A 12,259-nucleotide genomic window follows, 5' to 3' on the forward strand; every position below is an offset into this window, starting at 1 on the left:
GTAGAAAACAAAGCAATTTTATCCTGTGTGACAAACTCTTAAGTCGTTGTTTAGCCATTATAATTTGAATTAACTAACCCCAACGCAGCTCTTATTAAAAAAAGGTAACGCTTTAATGATTTCTATTTTTCACACAAAAATTGTAAAGTAATTTCATGGTCGTATTGAAATAACTATATTATATTCTTTTAGAGTATTTCATAAAAGACAAGACACTGTTAAGTTGTGTATTTTACCAAATATACATCTATACTAATCTTATAAACCTGAAGAGTTTGTTTGTTAGTGTGTTTGATTGAACGCCTTAATGTTAGGAACTATAAGTCCGATTTTAAAAATTATTTCAGTGTCAGGTAGCCTACTTATCGAGAATAGCCTATTTATATGGTAGCAACTTCGGAAAATATATAGGATGGGAATGATTTATCTATATTTCCAATGTAAAGAAGCTAATAATTTTATCACTACACTTATCAGCCCAATTGAGGAGCTGTCACATGTCAAACGAATGGCATCCGTCGTCGCTTAACATTCCATTTCATCAACGAGGATTTAAACCCAGAAATACGGCTAGCGTTATCTCTCCAGAAGAATCTTATATAATAATCTTATCTCTAACTACTGCGGAATGTAAAATTTTATGGCATTGTTTTAGGGAAATGCAGAACTACTTTACTGATTTTAATGATTATTATTTTAGAAGCTAATCTTATATATAAAATTCTCGTGTCACAATGTTAGTCTGCATACTCCTCCGAAACGGGTGGACCGATTCTCATGAAATTTCCTGTGCATATCGGGTAAGTCTGAGAATCGGCCAACATCTATTTTTCATATGTACCACGGGCGAAGCCGGGGCGGGCCGCTAGTAATATATATAAGTGTTAAACACTTCTTTATATCAGTCTGAATGGAGTGGCAAGCTCAACTATGAAAACTTTATTTTGCGAAAATCCTAATATTATTCTTATGTATATTCATTGAAAAGCAAACGTATCGGAAGTAACATTACTAATTACTAACATATTATAAACTAATACTGTACGTACTGTTGTACTTAATTGACGAGTTTGGTAAAATAGACGTATAATATTACCCTATGATAGGTCTAATCTCGTTACACGCGTATTATATCTGTATTGTAATGTAATAGGATCTTTCGTGGTTTCTACGCCTCTGCCCTTATTCATCTAAAAAGAGGGCAATTGAGACCGTTTATATTCATCGCACCAGGTTTAACCTTAGCCATTAATTCAACGTGTTTATGCCGAAAATAAATTAAAGACCCTTCAACATCTTTGATATTGGGCGTCTTTTTGATGTTTTCCTTAGATAAATCATATATAAAGGAAAACGTTTAAGGATCTTAATCGTTGTCATTTTTTATTTTGTTGCTACTGTGAGTCCTTTTACAGCACTTTTTTATAATAGTATTTTAGTATAGCTTTTCTATTTACCTCGATGAAAAACAACCAAAAAATTAATTACAGAATCATTAATATACCAGCACAAAATAAACGATTTTTCGAAGCTAGCAAGTAATAGTGTGATCTGCGAAAGACTGCACGTAGTTAGTAAAACAAAAGAATTTTCCATTTTCAATCTTCTCGTTTAAAATGAAACATGTTAAAGCATTTTCGAGCTTCGCAAGCGCCAATAGCAAGGATGGTAAACAATGGCCTCCCGGATATATTGTAAAATGGCATATATTGTTGACAGCTTCGTTTTTCAATACTGTAATTTAAAATCGGGGGCGTATAATGGCCATAGATTTATATCACTAAATTGAATCTAAAGTAAACGCGCCGGCTTACCGACCCGCACCTTGTCTTGCATAGGCCTTAATTATTTAGATTTTATTGACGATTTTTCAAACCTTGGTTAATACTTATTCGTCGAATAACGTATTAAACTACCATTTCAAAAATGTATTCTTTTCCCGTCTTTGACAGTTTACGGGTGACATTTTAATATTATCGTGTAATACTTTATTGGACGGATAAGATTTAACTATGGGTTGAAAAATCGGCCCTTAGAAGATTAAACTATTGTTCAGAGGAAAACAAAAACTTTGGCATATCAAAACAAAAGCGCTTTGAAATATTTTTAACGCTAATATGTATTCAAAAATACGATATGAAAATTATCTCAATATTTAATACTTCTATATGGTACTTTGTCTCCTAAACTATTTCAATTGGTTATAGACAGATAAACTATATTGTGTAATATAACAGCGATTATTTAGATTTGATATCAACTCAATAGATACCTAGGTATTAAATCGTAAATGCAAACAAAAAACATTTTTTTAAGATAAGGAAATAAAAATATTTTTTTTTTTTTACTATCCACTGCAGTATAGGAACTTATTGAAAGGTTTTATGTTAAAAGAGTTAGTAGATTATTCTATTTTAGTCGAGTATTTTTATAACAAAAATAGAAAAGGGTCGTAGCGTTTACACCCGACCCGACACAGAGAAAAAGAAACGCATTTTTTCGCCTATTTCCATTTTTCATGAGAAAAAAATATCTATAGGCTCCTTTATGTTATGTACTTAAGTACCTAATTTTGAGAGATCATAAGTATCGAATTGCATCTTTAAACTCAGAGTTGAAATCACACATACACAATTCTTTTAAATATTTGATTTTATTTAATTATTGAATAAATAATATAATAAGTCTTAAGAAGATGTGTGATCCAATTGTAAATAAAATTAGTTATAGTCTCAACCTAGCGCACAGTCTGTTTAAATATATTATCAAGGTAAAATGTTGTGATTAAAACTGAATCATTAAAATAAAATGTCAAGCACGTTGACCGCTATGGGACGCAATTGTGTTTTTCTATTTAAAAACACTTGAACTTTGAATTTTGTAAAATAACGAATATATTTTCAACGAACCAAACAGATTATAATTAAATTATTTCAATACTAAATTTTGATCAAACGGATACGTTTACAAATAAAAATTGTGTTTGCATAAATTAAAGTCTCACAGAACAACGACGTATGTCCATAATTTACGAGAATAATTTGGCACTAAATAAATAGCTAATAAATATTTTAACAATATTCGGCCGGCAATTAATGCATGTGTTTGAAACCTAAATACTTTTTGTCAACAACGGCATTGCGCCAAGATGCATGTGGTCAAAACAATACGATTATTAACGTGTTATAATGCCAAAAGTAAACACACCGCTAATGTCGAGATTCGACCGAACAGCGCAAAGAAAATCTGTTTCACTTTACAACAGCTGTATAATCTAAATCACTTCAATTTTTATTAAACACGAGACCGAGTCGTATCTATCACTGCAATTCTATATTTGACTCGTGCGCGACACGTCATTTACGCGCGGCAACCGTGGGAACACTAAGTAAAATAAATAAGCAAGAGAGCAAACGAGAAGGCAGTATATAATATAATGCGAATCTACATCGGCCGCGTGGTGAGCACGCGACAAAGGTAGGGTTAACATCAATTTGCGATTACTATGTACTTACTAGTCACCCGCGAAATCTGTAATAGACATCAATTAATCTCCTAAATCCGTTAATTCTCGCGCGGCTTTCTCCGCTTCCATAGTTACTGACTTAATATGAAACGAACAGATTAAAATAATAATAATAATACATTGTCAAGAAAATCATTGCTACTTGCCCCTGTTTTAAACATTTTAGGACAAGGACGGGAACATGAATAAATGACACATTTGTATAATCACATTCAAAGAAAGGGTGTCATGACACATGATTACATTTTACTTAATACACGTTGAATAAAATTATTTTGTTTCATACGCAATACTGCGAGGAATCGCTGAAGAAAAATAAAGGAATAACATTTAATTGTTTAATTGACGTAAAAAGCCAATGACAACAACAAAAACATATAAATTACTAGATTTCCGCCCGCGGCTTCGCCCGCGTTTTCAAAGGAAAACCCGCATAGTTCCCCTTCCCGTGGGATTTCCGGGATAAAACCTATCCTATGTATTAATCCAAGTTACCCTCTATGTGTGTGCTAAATTTCATTGTAATCGGTTCAGTACTTTTTACGTGAAAGAGTAACAAACATCCATACATCCATACTTACAAACTTTCGCCTTTATAATAGTACATATTAAGATATTAAGATGTATAACTTTTTCAAAACGGGATTCGATAAGCTCAACACGATAGGGGATTTGAAGGTCACCTAGTAAGGCGTCTTGGAGTTTCCCTATGTGGGATATCACGAATCTTAGGGAGTAAGAAACGAGGAAAATCGTTGGAAACAACTGTCCCCACGATTTAGGTTATAAATTGCGTAGTGGAATCAGCGCTTTATTTATTGCCCTTTTACTATGGGAAGTTATAAATCCATCTTAAGAACACATGCCAAATTTTATAAAAACAATTAATTAATATAAACCTTTTTTAAATTAGGGAATGTCAATTCGATTCGTGTTTGTTTTATTTTGCTGCAAAAACATAAAATATCAATTTTAAGTTACATAATATGTTATCTAATTCGGATTTCAAGTAAACACCTTTTCTCTATCTATTTACAACAACATGTTTATCATTACATATCTCAGAAACAATTAATCGCATTATTTTTTAGGAATGCAAGTTTTAGTCAAAATCAATTCAATAATCATAAAAAAATATAGACAAGATATAAATTGTTATATCGATGGAAAATTTACAGAATAATATGTACCTATATACTATACTAACTGCGCCCCGCGGTTTCACCCGCGTGGCTCCGCTCCTGTTGGTCTTAGCGTGATGATAATATGTACAATGTACATATATAGCCTTCCTCGATAAATGGGCTATCTAACACCGAAATAAATTTTTCAAATCGGACCAGTAGTTCCTGAGATTAGCGCGTTCAAACAAACAAACAAACTCTTCAGATTTATATTATTAAGTATAGATAATATGGTATGTAAATTTTCTTACGTCGACTGGTTACAGGTGGAATTCTGTCAATGAATGCTATACCAGCAAAAACCAGGGATGTAATGATTCAAGTTTCAGTGTCACATATACGGCAGGCTCCCAGTAAAAGCGTTTTATCGCCTTTATAAGTCAGGATAAGGAGTAATGCGATCAGAGGCTGAGATTGTGAGTATAAGCTGTTGAAAATCTTACCTAGATATGTACCTACTAACAAAATAAGGGTGTATGTGTAATATCTCATATACATATAATTATGTGTGTTTATTCTTTGGAATATTTAAATCCTGCTGTTTTGTATTAACAAATTGTAAAACGTAAAAAAAGTAAAATTATTCCAGTTTCGTAAATTAACTTTATTTAATAATGCTCTATTTGTATAAAAGTTTATTATTTATCACACAGGACACCAATTTCTGGAATAGTTCTATAATTTACTAATTAGGTATTAATGAAATACTTTGACAGCTCTGTGTAGGTAGTTTTCTAGGAAATAATATGGGTGACATTTCCCACTAGGTAATAATGTAGTAAGTGGAAACTTAGCTTGTGTACTCTCACCCTATTTTTAATAAAAAGGTTAGCCCAGTATGTAGGGTTATTTTAATCATTATATGACCCCGACCCTCGTCCAGTGAATAAATGTGAAGACACAATTTTTCTTCTCCTTAATTGCTATCAATCACAATCGCTTCGTGATAAGGATTGATTTAAGTAGTTTCCAATAATGTCCGCCGCCGCTGTCGTACAAATATATGGGGCATAAAAATGGTAAAAGTATGTTGTGACGATACTAAAGTACTTCCAGAAGTCTTATTGAATAAATAAATATTTCGAGTTTGAGTTTAAAATAAGATCATCAGTTAACTGAATGTTAATAACAATATTGGATATAAAAATTTAATATATTTTTACCTGTCTAATAACTCATATCTATGCAGTATGCATTGAAAAATTCATTTTCAAGGTTCATTGGACAGTCAATAGGCGTTTGCATGGCAATCAAGTTACATAAGAATCGAAGTATAATATGGTTGTTGCTTTACGAAAGATCAATTATTTATCAAACGTAAGAGTAATCAACGTTCCTTCCCAGCCTATTTCGTAAAATTTGCCGAAGGTAATACACGTATACAACAAGACTCGGAAATTTGCCAAGTGCCATTCATACTAGTAACTAGAAGATACTTGAAAACGCTTTTTCCTTTTCGGAAGTCTTATTTAAGACCTGGTAATTTTACAGCTGCACGAATACAGGGATTACAAAATAGACTTATGTATATGGATTAATTTTTATACTTATCTAGACAGTCTGTTAAAATCAAAACAAGATGAATCCATCTTATCAACAGAAAATTATCAAATCTGACCTATTTACAGCATATCTAGCTATAGTAGCATATTTATAATAATGTATTTCTCTGTTCAGTAAATTAATTATTTCAACTAACTAATAAATTAACGCTAATTATTTGGTCAAATATTGAAATAATAATTTGCATTGCTTTTCAGTATAAACGGAAAATTGTATTTTGCATGGTTACACCGTATATTTACTATGGCAATCTATTAATTTAATTATTGGAAATTTCGATGACTATCTGTGGATACAAAACTATGTGCACAAAGCATATTTGTATGATTAGTGCTACAATATTCAAAACAATAAACGAAATACTCTTGGAAATTCAAGTTTAACCAAAATTGTAAACCAATCTCCACGTTTGCGTACCTTGGATGTGTGGTTGGGTTGTTGAGGAAGTGATTATGAGGAAGAGGAGGAGGAAGAGGAATTTTCACACACAAATTTAGAGGATGCGGATGAGGAAGAGGATATTTTTTTGAGGAAGAGGATGCCGATGAGGAAGCGGAAGAGGAAGCGGATGAGGATGAGGATGATAGGAAATTATAATCCAAAATTAAAAAACAAATACTTTTAAAATTAAAAATTAAAACAAAAGCCATTCTCCTGTCTCTACATATTGAAGTTTAAGGTTAGGGGAGGTTAGCTCGCCCGATCGCGAATTTACAAAGCCTGTAAGTACTATACTATTTGAGTCGCGAGCCGGACTCAGATGAGCTTTTGTTTATGCATATTGCTCGAAAAAACCCACAGAAAAAACCTAATCTATATCAGTGCCAGAAGCGACATTAGGCGATTTTCACAAAAAAAAAACTAACTGGTAGATATTATTATGTAAGCTTAAACAACTTGTTTGTTTCTTAATTCAAAATGTCTTTTGACAAACATTATTTGGTAAAATATGTTTCTCCAGAGTATGAGAGAAAATGTTATATTATTATGTTTAGAAATAAGTGTTAGGCGCAGATATAAATATGGCGGTAAGACTCTACTCTTGTTCGTTAGTAGAGTCCGACTCGTAACTCAAATATAGGCTTTGTAAATTCGCCGTCGATCGGATCAGCATCCTCATAAATTTCCTCTAAATTTTGAGGAAGCGATAGCGGAAGAGGATTTTTTTATTTTCATTTTTGAGGATGCGGTAACGGTAGAGGAACCCAAAATATTGCGGAACTTCCGCATTATGAGGAAGCGGAAGAGGAATCCTCAACAACCCTAAATTGTGTGGTATGGCGAGTTTTTGAATATCTATATCCGAAAGATACCGGTAATACTGGTAAAGAGACCATAGGAGATTTATTAAATTTTAAATGTATTACGAATTTATAAACCGTGTTATTACCGCCTTGTGTACCTACACATTTTTGAAATCCGAGTGTATTGGAAATTGGACAAACAGATTTTCCTCCACAAACAAGCTAAGTCAGCCGCAACTACCTCATATTATCTGGTTAATTGAGCAAACACAGAATGCGATATCAGCACTAATGTTCGGTAAGTTTAATCTCTAGCTTGAAAGTTGGAAAATCAATATTGAAACTAAGGCCGGTGTATCTCAGACTTGCCACAAAGTGCTTCTGTTCTGTGCTCACGCTTGAGTGAGACTTAAAACTCACCTGCATGGTGGTGTGGTTGAGCAACCGCCCTCTGTAAAGAAAATAAACAAAAATAAATAAAACAGAAAATTTGAAAAATTACAAAATATAACAAAACAAACAAAAAACAACTGAAATGTTTAAATGTCGTAATCTTTTCATTATGTATGGTATCGTTAGTGCTAATAAAATACAAAATATAAATTTGTCTCGAATAAACCATTTCTGAAATTGAACGATCTTCATGAACTTTAAATAGAAAATTATAAAGGTTAGCTATCAGTCATACAATGGAACATATTCAGTCATACAATTCAAAAAAACCCAAGCGAAAATTTAAAATAGGTATGTACAATGCAGAACATTATCCCTCAGTTGCATTTCAGCATTTCAGTTTCTAGTTGAGAAAAAGGGCAATTTCATCTTTTAAGATCTAAACAGGGAAAAATTACGGTAACGATTTAGAACAAGAACTTATTAAGTTTTTAACTTTTTACCTCAGTTACGTAGTAAGTACGGTTCTTGATCCTCGCTACAAGGTCACTTTTTGTCGCGAACACTATCGAGTTTTTAGTATAAAATGTTAACTCATAAACTAGTGTTCCGATTTTTTTTTTTTTTTTTCAATAAAAAATAACCATTTTTTCAAGTAACATAGGTTTTTTTAACCCAGGTCAAGTCAGGACATACGGGGAAGTAACAAATATAACGTTTAAGAATAAAGTACATACATACTTGAAAATATTACAAAAATCCTTCCTAGTTTATTCTTGATACCATGAAATAAAATAACATAAATAAATATGACGCAGTGCACTTAACATCAAGTGACGCGTCTGCTCTGTTGCCTCCTTTTATAGGTATATATAAAAAAAATATTTCATCTTAATATAAAAAATTATTTACGCCTGTTACTACGTTAAAGCAATTTTTGCATTAAAATATTTGCTTTATGACAATTGACATTATAAAATATCTATCAGCTGTTTCTTTGTATTGTTAATTTTAATTCAATTGTTATGTTAATGTCTTTTACATATTTTTCTATTAACTTGTACTTGAGTTGTGCTATTTAATATTTATAAAAAAATACTATGAGGAGTCATAGTACGTTAACTATTGAAATAAATAACAGTTTCTTTGAAAAGGTACATTCAGTTCTGTGACGAAATTAGTATCCACATTTGTCCTTTGTGATAAGTACTGTGTTATTATTATACAGTTTACAGATTCGCTTGATGTATTAACTGTTGACAGACCGCCTTGATCTCACAGCTACAGTAATCATAAAAAGTTGAACAATGGACGAGTGGCCAGAGCAAATAATAGATGCAGTGCTAAGCACCGTAATATAGATTTTATTTAATTGCATTTGCAATCGTAATTGTGTATTAAGTTATGTTTAAAGTGCACTGAATATAATTATATATAAACGTAGAGCATTATATAAGATCATTTAAATATAATTACAGTAGATACGATTGTGTGGAATATACAACGATCTACAGGAAACATAAAAATACTAGCGGTCCGCCCCGGCTTCGCCCGTGGTACATATGAAAAATAGATGTTGGCCGATTCTCAGACTTACCCGATATGCACAGAAAATTTCATGAGAATCGGTCCACCCGTTTCGGAGGAGTATGCAGACTAACATTGTGACACGAGAATTTTATATATAAGGTAATGTTGCTTATAAAGGGTAGTTTGAAGCTATTGGTGTGAAACTGGACAGTGAAAACTGTAATAGAACATCTCGTCTGATACAGTCTGGGATGCTTGTATTATTATTTACGTACTACATATGTATTTTATTTTTGTCACGTGTATACAATGAAAACAATTAACTCTCTATTACATAACTCTAAAAATAATTAAAAAAACTTCACTCCCATTTTTACTATTCCGCTGAATATTTTCTTATTATACTAGCAACGTAAGAGACTCTTCTGTTGTACCGGTAATACCTACTATTGCAATTTGATCACAAAGAAATGCTCTTTTAAACGTCCGTGTGATCCCAATAAAATATCTGCTTCTATCAATTAACTTAATAAACAATTATTTAATAAATAAATCCATACTAATATTATAAATGCGAATGTAACTCTGTCTGTCTGTCTGTCTGTTACTCAATCACGCCTAAACTACTGAAATTTGGTATGGAGATATTTTTATAGGTATCCGAGAAAGGACTACTTGTTATCCCGGGAAAATGACGCAATCCCGGAAATCCCACGGGAACGGGAATTATACGGATTTTTCTTTGACTGCGCGGGTGAAGCCGCGGGCGGAAACCTAGTATACTATAATTTACAGTAGCTGTTACGCTTTCACAACTGTTTGCATCTTTCGTCTTTATTTCTTTCGTCTCCATTTGTGTACTCTCCGTGCTCTCTCATAAATTTTAACAAAATCAGAATTATAATTATGCTATAGATAGACCCTTTCGACTTTATATCACCCGCAAACAATTTCAGGCTTTATCATATTACAATAAAGTCTCACATCGTTTCGATCGTTTCGATCGATGTTTTTATGACAATAGATGTACATATTATTATCTATATAGATCGACCATCCTAAAGAGTAAAGGCCTTTGCAATATAACTTTGGGAAACTAATAAAGACGTTTTCTACTGCTGCTCAAACACCGATTGTACGAGAACTGCGCGAGCAATAAAAGTGAAGATCGATTGACGAGATACTACTTTAGAGCTAACTTTATCAATTTTACCGTCATTGAGAGACCACCTCAATTCAAATCACATCGTCATTAGTTGCTTCTGTATAACTCACATTTTGTATCCCTCCTAATACAAGCGTGAATGTATAAATTTAAATCAAGGTGGCATAATTATAAAACATAATAAAATACCTATTTAATATTAATAGTTCTCCAATGTAGTTTCCTACAAAAACTAATTTTAGAATATATTTCTCTCACCCCGTTTGTTTAACCATACTTCACATCAACTAAACCATGATGCGTAAAATTTATTCATATTAATTCATCTAATTTTACTTCATATTATATTAATGTAAATCAAAGCTTTCGGTGGCTCATTAATGTGCAAACCCTCACGATCAATACCGCATGATGCATAAATTATTATTTATTGAACTCACTCCAAATTCAATATTGATAATTGAAGCTCTCTTTCTGGAATATTATTGGCACAAGGGAAATATATATTTTTAATTAATCCACTCTTTAATCTTCGTCGGTAGTAATATAAATAAACGATTGTTGATAAAACATTACAGGCAAAGCCCGAGGGATTAATAATGTAGAGCTTTAACGTTGTTCGTGAAAAAAACATAATATGAGTTAAGCGCTTATTCGATGTATGTATTCTATTTTTTAGTAGAATCCGCTTCTGCTTTTACTGTTAAGATAATTGAATAACGGTTTTATTACAAATAACACATTACAAAAGACCATTTTCATCGATCTTCACATGCACAGATCGTATTCAATACCTAATACATCATTCCTTGCCAGTTAACAGTTTTGTAGGAACAAATTGTATAAGCCACATACGCACTTGCAATCATATCTCCGCCACCTAATCATTTAATGAAACGAAACGTGACAGTATGCTAATAACTGTCGAAGGTCTAACAATGAGTGTATCTAACCTATTAACAAAGTGTACTTATTACATACTAGGACGACTATTGTGTTAGAATGGCCACCTATGCATTGTTGCACTTGAAAACGTAGTCTGAAGTAGGCGAGATGAGAACGAACAAATTATATAGGGCTGAGCTGTACCTTTATTTGTGTACTGTATCACATCGAATTATCATGCATCGTATTGTTGGTAAGAGCTAGCGCGCAAGAGCACCTTTTGTCTCCGCAACTATTTTGTCTCTCCCATCAACTCTATATGGGCTAATAAAAAAATCTCCCCGGAGTTGCGTCGCTACTCGCTACGTGCACTCACTTTCTTACTAACCCATAGAGTTGATGGGAGAGACAAAAGTTGCTCTTGCGCACTAGCTAGAAATGAACAAAGGGATAGACTTCATTTGTTCTTATCTCGCAATGTACCTATTGAAAGAAAATGGCATACAGTTAATCAGACTTTAATACATTCTTCAACAGTTACGCGTAATGTAAGTGTGCCATTACGGGTACTAACTTCCCAAAAAATCCAAAGTTATTTATAGAAAAAAATAGTCTACAGTTATCCTATCGCGTTTCGCGCTCTCAATCTAAAACTAAAGTCTTACAGATTATTGGATCAAAATGAAATGGATATTTTCGTTTAAGACTTTTGTTATTATACGAATTTAAGGATCCAAATTGTTCCAAATATACATATAACTAAACTTAC

At 32.5% G+C, this 12,259-nt stretch overlaps 1 protein-coding gene across 3 annotated transcripts in view; it reads right to left on the bottom strand.

Moving 5' to 3' along the window:
* The window catches only part of LOC149911201 (uncharacterized), a 78,168-nt gene that overhangs the window by 40,395 nt on the left and 25,514 nt on the right, over positions 1-12,259 (bottom strand). For all 3 annotated transcript variants that reach the window (XM_090104092.1, XM_090104083.1, XM_090104074.1), the window contains exon 8: positions 7,938-7,968. In XM_090104092.1, the coding sequence (XP_089960218.1) occupies positions 7,938-7,968 (31 nt within the window). The remainder of the gene's footprint in view (positions 1-7,937; positions 7,969-12,259) is intronic.

This window comes from Colias eurytheme, chromosome 1, assembly GCF_061535395.1.
Source record: "Colias eurytheme isolate Ceu_HAF_F1 chromosome 1, ilColEury1 Martin Lab GWU primary, whole genome shotgun sequence".
Taxonomy (NCBI): Eukaryota; Metazoa; Arthropoda; class Insecta; order Lepidoptera; family Pieridae; genus Colias; species Colias eurytheme.